Source organism: Equus przewalskii, chromosome 3, assembly GCF_037783145.1.
Source record: "Equus przewalskii isolate Varuska chromosome 3, EquPr2, whole genome shotgun sequence".
In the NCBI taxonomy this organism is placed as follows: Eukaryota; Metazoa; Chordata; class Mammalia; order Perissodactyla; family Equidae; genus Equus; species Equus przewalskii.
The window spans coordinates 86,029,316-86,041,411 of NC_091833.1; the positions used below are offsets into that span (position 1 = coordinate 86,029,316).

The 12,096-nt window shown below is 41.6% G+C and overlaps 1 protein-coding gene across 27 annotated transcripts in view; it reads right to left on the reverse strand.

Annotated features, from left to right (window-relative positions):
• The window catches only part of LIMCH1 (LIM and calponin homology domains 1), a 315,692-nt gene that overhangs the window by 80,953 nt on the left and 222,643 nt on the right, over positions 1 to 12,096 (reverse strand). For 15 of the 27 annotated variants that reach the window (XM_070612961.1, XM_070612956.1, XM_070612957.1 and 12 more), the window contains 2 exons: positions 7,562 to 7,757; positions 1,825 to 2,077 (listed from right to left, as the gene is read on the reverse strand). In XM_070612961.1, coding sequence (XP_070469062.1) covers positions 1,825 to 2,077; positions 7,562 to 7,757 — 449 coding nt within the window. Of the gene's footprint in view, positions 1 to 506; positions 771 to 1,824; positions 2,078 to 7,561; positions 7,758 to 8,106; positions 9,140 to 12,096 lie in introns of those variants that run through there. The other 12 variants (XM_070612943.1, XM_070612949.1, XM_070612948.1 and 9 more) reach the window with 3 other exon arrangements.

Genomic DNA, 12,096 nt, shown 5'->3' on the forward strand with positions numbered 1-12,096 from the left:
GAGCCATATAAACCCAGTCTTTCTTACGACTTCCTTAGGACAAAGAAAGTATGTGGACTTTTGTAAACGAGCCACTCTCCAAAGGGAGTGTTCCCTGTTTCAAAGGAACTATTTTCTTAGTGATGTGTAAAGTAAGATAAGAGCCATTTAGGAATAGTGTGAAAAATAACAAGCCACAAACAATCGAAAAACAAGATGTTATTGCTAGGTAAATCTCACAGCCCACAAATGACTGACCACAAATACTTGACTAGGATAAGGTCTAATCAAGCAGCAATAAGCTCACTCTCCACCTCCATTTCAAATAACCAAGTATTTAGCAGAGACAGGCCGGCCCTAGGGCAAAGACTACCAGTTATTTCTATTTGATCTGAGTGGGGAATAGTGATGCAACAGGAAAAGCATGAAGTGGGAAAACAAGATGGAAAGTCCAACACGCCAGACAGACTCCGACTCCCCAGGCATGCACAAAGCCAGCCCGGCCAGCCTCAGCCTGCAGAGCTAACCTGGCAAAGCGCTGTGCTGCTGGCATGACCTTGATTCCAGCTTGCTCTAGCCTTCTGCGCTTTTGGATCTCAGCAGCATCTTTTTCTTCAGACTTGGGAGCTGGTGCCACCACCGCCGCCTCTGGAGAAGGCTGCTCCTTACCACTGCTAGTGGGTAACTCTAACCCACCATCAGAAGACTTCCCACCAGGATCCATCTGGACGACGGGGTTCTCTTCACAAGACCCCACTTCACTTCCCTCTTCCTCTATTGTTTCAGGATAGCTAGTGAGTTGGACAATATGGTTTACCAAACTAACAGACTGGGCTGGGGAGCAGACCACATGTCGTCTCCTGGTCATTCTGATATTACTTTCCACTAAAAAAAAGTCATAGCATGCAATATGATCCTGGTAATGTGAAGAAAATTAAACGTAGCCATTTGTTAATTAATACAATGCATCATAATCTCAACATTGACTAAGAGCTATTTCAAAAACGATTTCTGCTGGAAAGGTAAAATTTGTTTTGTTCAGTAACTAAAACTTTTAATCAAATGTTTATTCAATGGAAAATCACAGATAATAAATGTGGACTATGAGAAATAACCATGCAATGATCAGAGTGGTTTTGCTGAAAGGATTAGACTAGTTTGTAAGTTTCTTTTATTGGACTATAAAGTTCTTGAAGGCAGGGACTCTATCTTATTTACTATTGGGTCAATAATGCCTAAAAGATAGCACTTAGCATGTAGTAGATGCTCAATAAATACTTCTTGACTAACCAAAGAATAAATACAAAAACACAATCAGAGATTAGGGAAAACACTGCTTGTTTCTCTAAAGAGATGAGCAGCCCAATGTATCTTCCATTTATTATGAGTTTCTACATGTGATTCTGAAGCATGTTCCATGCATCCCTTACATACTACAGGTTATATCTAGATAAGCATTTATCTAGATTAAGTCTTTTTGCATAAAGATAAATCTTTCTGCACCTAATCTAACAGGAGTGGGAGTCAGGCAGTCTCCACAGAAGGATAGGGCTGACAGATCTGTTCTCAATGTCCTGTCAATAGAGCTGGTTTCAAAAATCTGCTCATTAGACAAGTATTTGTTGAATGCCTACTGTGTTGTGTGCCAGGCCCTATTCTAGGTACCCTTATGATGCTTGTATTCTATCATCACAATCTCTCTAAACACCTGTCCTGCCCACCTCCATTTGTCATCTTACATCAAGGTTCTGAAATGGCCATTTGAGTTCACTGGTGTCCAGGAACTGTCATTCCTGTACCACCTGCACTCAAGCCAGGGCGGGAGCAGTGTAGCTCAGGCCTTACCTGAAAGGCCTCTCCCCACCCAGGGGGGAGGTGGCGGTACTCCAGCTCTTCCGATATTCCTCTCGCTCTGCTTTCTTCTTTCTCAGAGGAGCGGGGACATATGCCGTCTGATTGCTTTTGTTCGGGAGGTACTGGTTAAAAGGCACGGCTGATTTCGGCTCACCATGGGAAGTCCGCCTCGCAGACATGTCATCCTTCTTCACATCTGGCAACTTCCGATGTGGCAAGTCAGATTCAGAGTCACTTCCTCTCCCTGGGGAAGAGAGGATGAGCGGTGAAAATGTGCGCTGGGCTAGCAGCAAAGTTCCTGATGGCAGGTATGCAATACTAGAGATGTGGTTAAATCTGTAGGTTCTGGGGATTTCTTCCTTAAATTATTCACTTAGCAAATCCAAAGTATCAGTCTAAATTAGTCTACTCTGGGAAAAAGTCTCAACTCTAATGAGGAAAAAAAAACACGTCAAATTAAAAAAATCTCCTTTTTTTTTAAGCCTATCTATATCTGAGAATTACAACTAGCAACACATTTGCAACAGCCCTATATGCCTGCTGAGATTCTGCAACTCTAAAAGAAAAAACACAAATTAATCAATGGAGGTTTTTTTTGTTTTTGTTTTTGTTTTGTGAGGAAAATTAGCCCTGAGCTAACACCCATTGCCAATATTCCTCTTTTTGCTTGAGGAAGATTGGCACTGAGCTAACGTCCATGCCAATCTTCCTCTATTTTGTATGTGAGTGGCTGCCACAGCATGGCTTGATGAGTGGTGTCGGTCCGTACCCAGGATCCAAACATGCGAACCCAGGCCACCAAAGTGGAGCGTGCCAAATTAAACCACTACGCCCCCGGCTGGCCCCAAATCAACGGAGTTTTTACTGAGCACCTGCTGTTGCATGTCTAGCACTGTGTTAGATATTCTGACAAATAAGAATTATAAAGGATTCTGTCTTTGAGGTACCTTTAACCAATCCGTGAAACATTTGGAGGATATTAGTTACAATCAAGGAGCACAGATATATAAGAATAATAGGAATTCAGGAAAGTGGCCAATTTGGATTATACCGAGGGTTTGCCTTTCAGGAAGTGGTTTGAGTTATAATAACTGCATATTCCTCTATATTGGAGTTCTTCCTGGTATCTATTGCTAGAAGCAATCTTTTCTTCCTGGGAACCCTGTGGCCCCATCTAGTCTTTGCTTCTGACTCATTATACTTTCTACCTTGTATTTTGAGAACAAGGGCTTTATATCATTCTCAGTATCCATCACAGTGTCTTTGTACACATGGGCATCCTCAAATTATCTGATGAATAAATGAATTGGTTTGGCTTAAACAGTGTTTTAGACATCACAAAGGAATTCAATGTTGCCAGCATCAGTCTTTTGTTAGGCAATAGCCCCAGCAATTATATTGCCTCCTTGTTTCCTGAGTCTCATCTCACTAGATAAGATCTATAGAGTGAAGCTGTCATTAAAACAAACACTATCATTACAGGTAGCTTCCATTTGAAGTTGGTTGAAAACTCTTAAAGAATGAGAGCGAATTGTGAGCTTATTCAACTCCCATAATAGCAAGGAGAAAATTACCTATTTACACTTATGAAAAGAGCCTTAAAGTAAGAGTCAAGAGAGGTGGCAGCCTCACAGAGAGGGCAGAGTACAGGTGTTAAGTCAGATCCACTTCATTTTGAGCTCTGCCACTTACTAGCTATGAGACTGCATTTGTTATTTCACCACATTATGCCTCAGTTTTCCAAACTGTAAAATGATCATAATAATAACACCTACTCAAAGGGCCATGGGGAGGATCAGATGTATGTAAACTACTGGTACAGTACTTGGTACAGAGTAAGTGACTAATAAATGCTGACTACTCTTTACGTCATTTTAGTTCTGGGATCTGTCAATAATGAGCTGTGGGCTCCTAGGCTTTTCTCTAACCCATTTGACTGTCCTTTTCTGAAAAATGGGAATGATTTACCCTGGAGATGAAATGATTTAATGGCTTTAAAAAGACTATAAAAGTTAAAAGCATTGACCATAAACAAGTTGTTCATTGTTGCAGATGAAATATTCAGTTTATGAATAATTTATGTCACTTTTTTTCAATCTCCCTTCTGAAGTTTTGACCATTTCATTACTGGTTAGTTATTAATTCATAACTTAGGTCCCTTCCCACCCCAAGTCTTTTATCAAGGATCTGTCTCAGTGTCATAAAAAATGTTTAGAGCCCCCTGTGAATGGCTTTATAAACAAATGCTAACCCTACCTTACCCTGCCAAGCTCTTAGTTTGTTTCCCTATTTCACATTATCCCTGTTTCACGAAGGTGGAAACAGGGGCTCAGAAGGCTGAAAGAGCCCATTCTCCATGGCTGGTTGATAACAACTCTGGGCCTCCAAGTTCTGTTCTCCAGACTCCCAGCCCACTGTTCCTTCCTCTGCAACACACTTCTGGAAAAACGTCGTCTGCTTAAAGCATCCTGACTAGGGGAAGCACTGCACTTTACTGAATAAACAAAAGAAAGAAAACCGATTCTTCAATCAACCATGAAGGCTTAGTCATGGGTTACAGTTGTCTCAATTCTAACAATCCTATAATTTATGAACTTTGTGTACAATATCTAAAAATATATTGTCTATAATATACTGAATGAAAGTCTCAAAATATGTTGTTGAACACATAAACAGATCACCACCACCCCCCCCCCCCATTACTCTTTGATGAATACCTTCAACAGATACTTCAGGAAAAGTTAATTTGCAAACGCCCCAAGGCAGAGTGGCTCAGTTGAAAGAAGGGTAGCTTTCTGGACTCAGAGATCAGGGTCTAATTTCACACACCAGCTATGTGACTCTGGGAAATTTAAACCCTCTGTACCCCAAACTCTTAAGTCCTCATCAGAGACATGAAGCTGATAATCCAGCTCTCATAGCTTGTTGAGGATTAAATGAGACGGCATAAAGCACCTAGGAAGTGGCTGGAATGGTGTACCTTCAGTAAATGGTAGAGCTCTTCTGATCTAAGGCTGACACTTCACAAGATTCTGACTTTACTTCATCCTGAAAACATGGACATATACGAGGGTGGCTTCTCTATTTATGCCCAAAGTTAGGAAACTGCAACATAGCACATGACAGTGATGGCATTATTTGATCGGAGTCTGATCCTTTCTTTCCACGGGGCTACAGTCCTCTCCTTTCCAGCAAGTCTTTCTTTTTTTACGTGTCTTTGCCATACACATCCCCAACCCTTTGGTTTTTCATCTTCCTCTAGCACTTTAATTTCTCTCATTCCTTATTTCTCTCCCTTAACTCATCTTTTATATAAAAGGTAAGAATATTCATTTAACAAAATGCATCATATCAATAAAATACGTTTTTAATTTTAAAAGCAACTGAGTGGAAGGTCTGTATTTCCTCTTCAATGAAGCCCATTAAGTGGCCTCAGAAGGAATGTTAATAAAGCTGAGGAATTGCCACCTATCTAGCAAGACAGATAGGCTGAATTAATCCTGGGGACCCACAGCATCCCTACCAGGAGGAAGCTCTTTTGTCCAACCCTGAATCACACCACCTGAGTGTGGCTCTTGATTGTCCCTATTGAAGAGTCAGTGGGCCTCAGTAATAATAAAACAAAAGCTCTCCATACTGACCCAATATAGAGCTGGAGAATTTCATGGCAAGACTTTCCTAATTGATTGTGAGTCCTAGGAAATAAATTTTCAAGATTTTTAAAAAAATTGCTCTTCTAAATTTGAAAGCGTTTACTAGGACTAGCAATCTTCTTGATTAGTATCATTTAAAAAAATATACCATAAACTCTAATGAAATTCAACATCTATGTGGATAAAACTATACTACTTTTTTTAGGTAGATAAAAAAATTGTTGTTTTTCTTTAAAAACCTCATTAGGTCTTGATTAGTTTACAAGAACATAAGCCTGAAGCTATCAGGCTGATTGGTGAAATCTGTGTTAAGATGCTCTTTCATGGATGATGTTTTGTGAGGCTCAATTTCATTTTGTCTTTAGATGGAAAAAACATTTATAAAAAGACCCTAGCTTATCAATCTTAATTGCTGCAAACTTAATTGTGCCTCAGCACATATTAGTACAATACTAATAATCGCCATCTCAAATTCTTTCAAGATGTGGCTTGTTAAAAACTCTGAACCTCTCAAAGCTGGTGACAGAATAAAGGACCTACATTACCAGTTATTAAAAACACAGGATAAAGAAAATTATAATTTTTAAAAAATAATGAAAATAATATGGATGGAGTAATTTGGTTAAGATATGTTTTGTAAAAGTAAATCTACCTTCTGGTCAAGTTAAAGCTCAATGAGATCATGAACTTGGTATTGTAACTTCTAATTCTGTGGGTGGTACTTAAGATGTCATATAAAATCTTAGAAATGTTTTCAAGCAGCTCACAATGCACCATGGAATTCTTTAGGACTCACATATTATGTGGCCCTGAGGCTAATCTATTGGTTGGAATGTTTAAGTACAAAACAAAAGCACGAGTTTAGTCATTCTAGAATTTAAAAAATCTATTAGACAAACAAAGAAATGTGGGTAAATTAAGCTTAAGAGTGTAAATTTTGGACTCACACTTTCTGAGGCTAACATTGTTACACTACTTGCTGACGGTGATTTCTGTTATTTAACAATGTTAGGTCAATTATTTAACTTCTCTAAGGTTCACCTGTAAAATACAGAAAAGAAGATACTAAGTATCTCCTTATCTACGCTTAGGACTAAATGAGATGCTAGGTGTCTAGCAATTAACTCAGGACCTGGGCACATCCAATACCTCAGTAATTTAGGAACAGAATTTTATAGCTGAAAGGGATCATTTAGCTACAAGATAATTTTCATCTCAGACAGTAGGCTTAAGTCTCTAGAAATATTAGCATCAATCAAGCATTACTTAAAAAAAAACAAGAAAAAATTCCCCACCAGACTTCAAGTCTTCCTGCAAGTTTATACATGCAGAACCAAGCCATCTTCCCTTCCTAAAAGCACAAAGGTGCAAGATAAGTAAGGTATACAGCTTCTGGAAAATACACATTAAATTTGTATCAGTTGCATCTTTTGTAAACAAAAATGATCATTCCTTACAGGTGATGTAAAATCCATGGGACTTAAATCAAACCCAGTCCCAGAACAAACAGGCAGTCTGGGCTGTGTACTATACATTAATGGCCACCTGCATCGCTCCAGTCAACGGTCAGGTATCATAAGCATCGAACAGCTTGCCAAAACCGTGCCAATTAAAGTTTCACAATCCCAGGCTTCAGAACTTTCATAAGTATGTGTAGTGCGTTTCCAGTTTGCTGGGAGTTGATCCATTTTCACTTATACAGTGTGGTACTCACTCAAATATTTCCCTTCCTCCTACCCAGAGTATATAAACCTTCCACACACTTCATGAGCTAATGGTCTGCACAGTGTCTTGATTCACTGAGACCGAGGAAGAATGATGTAACACATTTTCCAATAGAAGATACACTCACTGAGGCAATGTTCAAACAAACTCTTGGCAAAGCCAACCAAAAGTCTAAGGACCAGGAAAAACAGCACTAAGAGACTTTCCTTCCACCACCTTAGAGTTAACAGTTTCCAGCAAGGTGGACATGGAGTCCGCCTTCCCCATGCCAATCCATCCTCGGGGGACAAGGCAGCCCTTGTTACCATTTAATTCTAAGATGTGCAGTTTATACAAAGGCTCCAACCTACCATCGCTGCTTCCCCTGAGGACTACATCTGGCGAAGGCGTCTGCCGGGAACGCGAGCCGAAGGAGTCCAGGCTGTCGAAGGAATCATCTCTGCCGTGCCGAGGGGGAGAGAGGGAGTCGCTGCGCTCCGAGTCCCAGCAATCAATGTAGCCACTGTCTCGGATGCTACGTTTAGGACTCTCAATGTCATCCGTCTCCTGTCCAAAAATAAAACGAAAGGATTACAGACATTACAGCCACAGACGTAGAGCCTCCAGGATCAGGAGTCTCCAGGGGGCTCCAAAGAATCCTGCACATAGCGTCAGGATGGAAAGGTTATGGCAACGATTATCATCTGCGAGTCAACATTTCATTCTTTAACCCTCCCTCTTGCAACTTTCCTGATTAGAAAATCTCACACATTAAAAAAAAAAAATTTTTTTCCCCAAGTAACTCATCCTCCACAATGTTTAAAAAAAAAAAATCAAAGGAATTAAGAATAAAGATCACAAAGTTTGGATTCACAAGAATACTATGACAGATGAAAACAGAAACGAAGACCGTAACCTTGACCCGTCTCTCGGAATCCATAACTGCATGTCTTTTGTGGGACCCAGCCCCTAGGTCAGCCGGCGACTGCTCCTGGGTATGCTATCTGGCAAATGCACACAGCATTTGTTTTTGCAGCAGAATCAGTTCCGTGAAATCCTGGAGGAGCATGCTTCCATCTCCTGCTACCTTGAAGGGAAATGTCTGCTCTGAAAGGAAGCTGTCTTTCTGAAGCAAAAAGTTAAAAAAAAAAAAACGGCAATGAAAAATATGCAAAATGCTTTTCCTGATGCCTCAGAAGAATCCAGGCATGCTCTCGCTCTCGCTCTCGGCCAGCTCTTGGCGCTGGGGGAGCTGAAAGCACTTGTGGCTGACCCACATGTTCAGAGCCGTGAGAACAATGGCTGTCTTTGACAGCCTGTGATTATAAATTCTTTCCAGCGCAAGCAGCACATACTAAAACACTGAAACTCCAGCAGGAGAAAGGTCAGTCAAAGCCATCCTCACCCTCGAATTATAATAAAAGCCTTGTTCCCGCCAATGTCTTAGCATTAATTACAATAGTCCCAGCTGACGAAAACAAAAATAACTCCGGTCACTCAAAGATAAACCTCCATTTAATCTCGCCCAGACTGTCGCTTAAAATCAGGGCTGCGGATGGCATTGTCAGTGGGGCATGTTCTCATCTGCAAAGACTGGAATGTCACACTGTGGATTTCCTGGGATGCTCAGGAAGGTCCTCTCCACATTCCCAGTAGAGAGGAAAAATAAATAAATATCCTCCACGTTAGGGATTTTGGAAACTGTCTAAATTGACCAACACGCCCACTGGAGCCAATGCCTTTGTAGGAAGTGCCTGTGCCAGCTGCTTCTATCAATTATATCCAGATCCTCTGCCACATTCCCCAGCGGGAGGCACTCTGGGGGGACGGGGTAGCTGTAATGCACAAGGTACACCCAGGTTTTGCATCAGGAGCAGGCAGCAGGAGAGAGGAGAAGGGCAGAGCTGAGAGGAGCTCCTCGCAGGCTCCACACAGAGGTCCTGATTAGTGCCCCTGAAGGCTGTCACATAGACTGGGTGAGTCCGGCCGGCCGACATGACCCTCCAGAGGAAGGCGGAAATTCCAGTTATGGAAATTAGGGTAGCTTACTTGTAGGTCAAAAGCTAACCAGGACTTGAACAAAAGCCAGGCCTGACTAGCTGGAAAAGGAAGAACTCAGGACTAACTGAAAAGTATAGATCTAATCTGGATGTGGTTTCATCTTTAATTTCTTTGGAAATGCAAGTAATTATCTTGGATTATTTATGCACTGAGAATAGGCCAAATGGCTAAAAAATAAAGGTCACTTTTATTGAACACTTACTATACGTCTGAGGCTATGCTTGATGCTTTTTGTAAATTGTATTATTTAATCCTCACAGACCCATCTCCCTGCAATGATGTGGTTAGCATTGTCTGCATTTTACAGAAAAGAATCAGAGAGGTTAAGTAACGTGACTGAGGTCACACAGTAAGCAGCAAAGCTGTGGTTCCAACACAAGACACTGTCTCTAAATCCCAAATGGTAAAACCCAACAACGTTTGCTCAACTTTGGTGTAGTTACAGCTGCCACCATCAGCATCATCACCTCTTCTAACTACTGGACACTTACTGCCTCCTTATTCTGTGGATGATGCTAACTTGGATAATGTCCCTTCACTAAATGCTTTTTATGCCTAGATCACCAAACTATAAATACTGCAGAAAAGAGGCAGTGTAGGGTGGGTTAAGAGCATGGTCTAGGAAGCTCAACTGACTGGATTTAAATCCTGGCTCCACCCCTTGTCAGCTGTAGGACTTTAGGCAAGTTATTTTACCTGGCTCAACTCTGTTTTCTTATCTGTAAAATGGAGCTAATAATAACATCTTTCTCACAGGATTGCTGCAAGGATTAAACATGTTACTATATGGAAAGCATTCAGAAAAATGCCTGCCCCATAATCAGTGCTCAAAAAGTGTTAGCTATGGTTGTAATTATTACTATGTATTCATTTGGATACGTAAATGTCAATAAATAAATCATGCAAAATTTATAGAAGTAGTTATACACACACTGATACTCTCCTCCTTCTCCATGTATAGCCCATATCTAGACGGGGCCAAATTTCCCATCAAGGAGGGCAGACTTTCAGGGAGCTGAGCCAGTGGCCACATCCAGAAATGACACAATTCCACAAGCTGCTTGACGCAGCATTACAAAACTGGATTTTCAAGAAAGTAAATCAGAAAGGCTCCCCTAAAGGCCCAAATGTCTCCCCGACTCCCACCCTACAAACCACAGGAGAACAGAAAGGAAGAAAGAGAAAGTCAACACATTTCTTGGAACCTCAGCTGCTTTCTCACAGCTCGTAATGGGAAAGAAAAACAGAAAGCCTGTTCTGTTCATGACTGCGTAGAAAGCCAAGAATAAAACCTTCGATCAAGTGAAAGCTGGAAGCTGAATGGCATGGCTAGCTTGAAAAGTGAAAACCAAGCCACCCATGGCCATCCTTGGCCAAGCTGATCCCTTGGAAACTCGGGGTGAAGCAAGAGGCTGGTTCTCCAGCCAGAGATAAAGATGTGGACATCAGCTGGATGGACAACTGTACTGGATTCCATCAAACCAACTAAAGTGCAGTTTTTGGGGAAGAGTGGAATATATAAAGCAACACAAGGGCTAGCACAGTGTAAATTCGCCTTTCTTGTGGTCTAGCGATGTCGCCTATGCTTTTCATCTAGGAGCCCAGGAGCATTCTGTCTTCTACAGAGAGCACTCTGGAGAAGGGAGATAAGATTTCAATCTGTCCATTGTGCTAACTGCTAGTTGTTCTAGTAAAAGCGTGTTAACGAATGGGGAGAGAACTACCAGCTTCCACAACACTTTCGGATTATTCCCTTCATCTGTTCTCTTCTTATCCCCCTTTGTCAGCGATAATGAGAACCAGCCAGGGTTGGTGGATGACTTATGGTATCTGAGAAACTCCAGATGCCTTTGCTTTTCCACTCAACAATTTATGATTCCTTTGTGGTTTATAAGGTGGCTAAATCCTGGAGTGTTTTAGGGTTCTACTTTTCCAGCCTGGTGACCCATCTCCACCCACCACACTGGTTGGTGAAGCTACTCATTCCACAGATATTTACTGAGGATCTTGTATGTGTCAGGCACTGTCTTCGTGCTGGGGACACAAAGTTCTGCAAAATCAATAAATACCCTGTCCTCATGGGCCTTATGTTCTAGTAGGGAAAACAAAAAAGAAAAAGAAAAACAGGCAGATGAATACAAAGTTGGATGGTAAGTATCATGAAAAAATAATGCAGGTTAAAGGAAAAGAAGTTGAAGGCGGTTGCTATTTTAGGGAGAGGTCTGTGCTTGCTCATCATGCTCTCTGCTCTTTATCCCCAGGTTCTGGTGAACACCCCTCACCTCTTGAAACAGTAGTGGCTTAGGCCAATCATGGTACCCCTTGCCCCCGGTCACAGTGACTAGTTCAGGAATAGGACTCACACTGGGCCAGAGTACACGTCTAAGAATTTTACAGCTGGGGCCAGGGGGAAGAATTCCCTTGCCGTTCTGGGCAAGGACCTGGAAGCAGGTAATCCTGGGGATGCTGTTGGCCATACTCCCTGATGTGAGAGAATGTTTGCCTATAGGAGGAGAGAATGAGTTCAAGGAGACACAGGAAGAGATGAGAGAAAGACATGGAGAGGGAGAACCTAGACTGTTGACTTTCTAGTTCCAGTCCCTGAGGTCTGTAGGACCTCCCTAGTCCCCAGGGTTCTCCCTTCAATCTCAATATTTTCATAGTAATTCCCCTTGTTCAGCCTTGGGGTCCCTCCTTTGGGAGACCTTTTTCGTATATAGCAACAGCAACCTACTATGAATACCCACTATGTGCCAGAGGCTTATGCTAAGGCCTCTACATGTGTTACGTGTATTACAGAATTTAACAAGTTGCACCATAATTAATGATTTTTATGCACATTTCT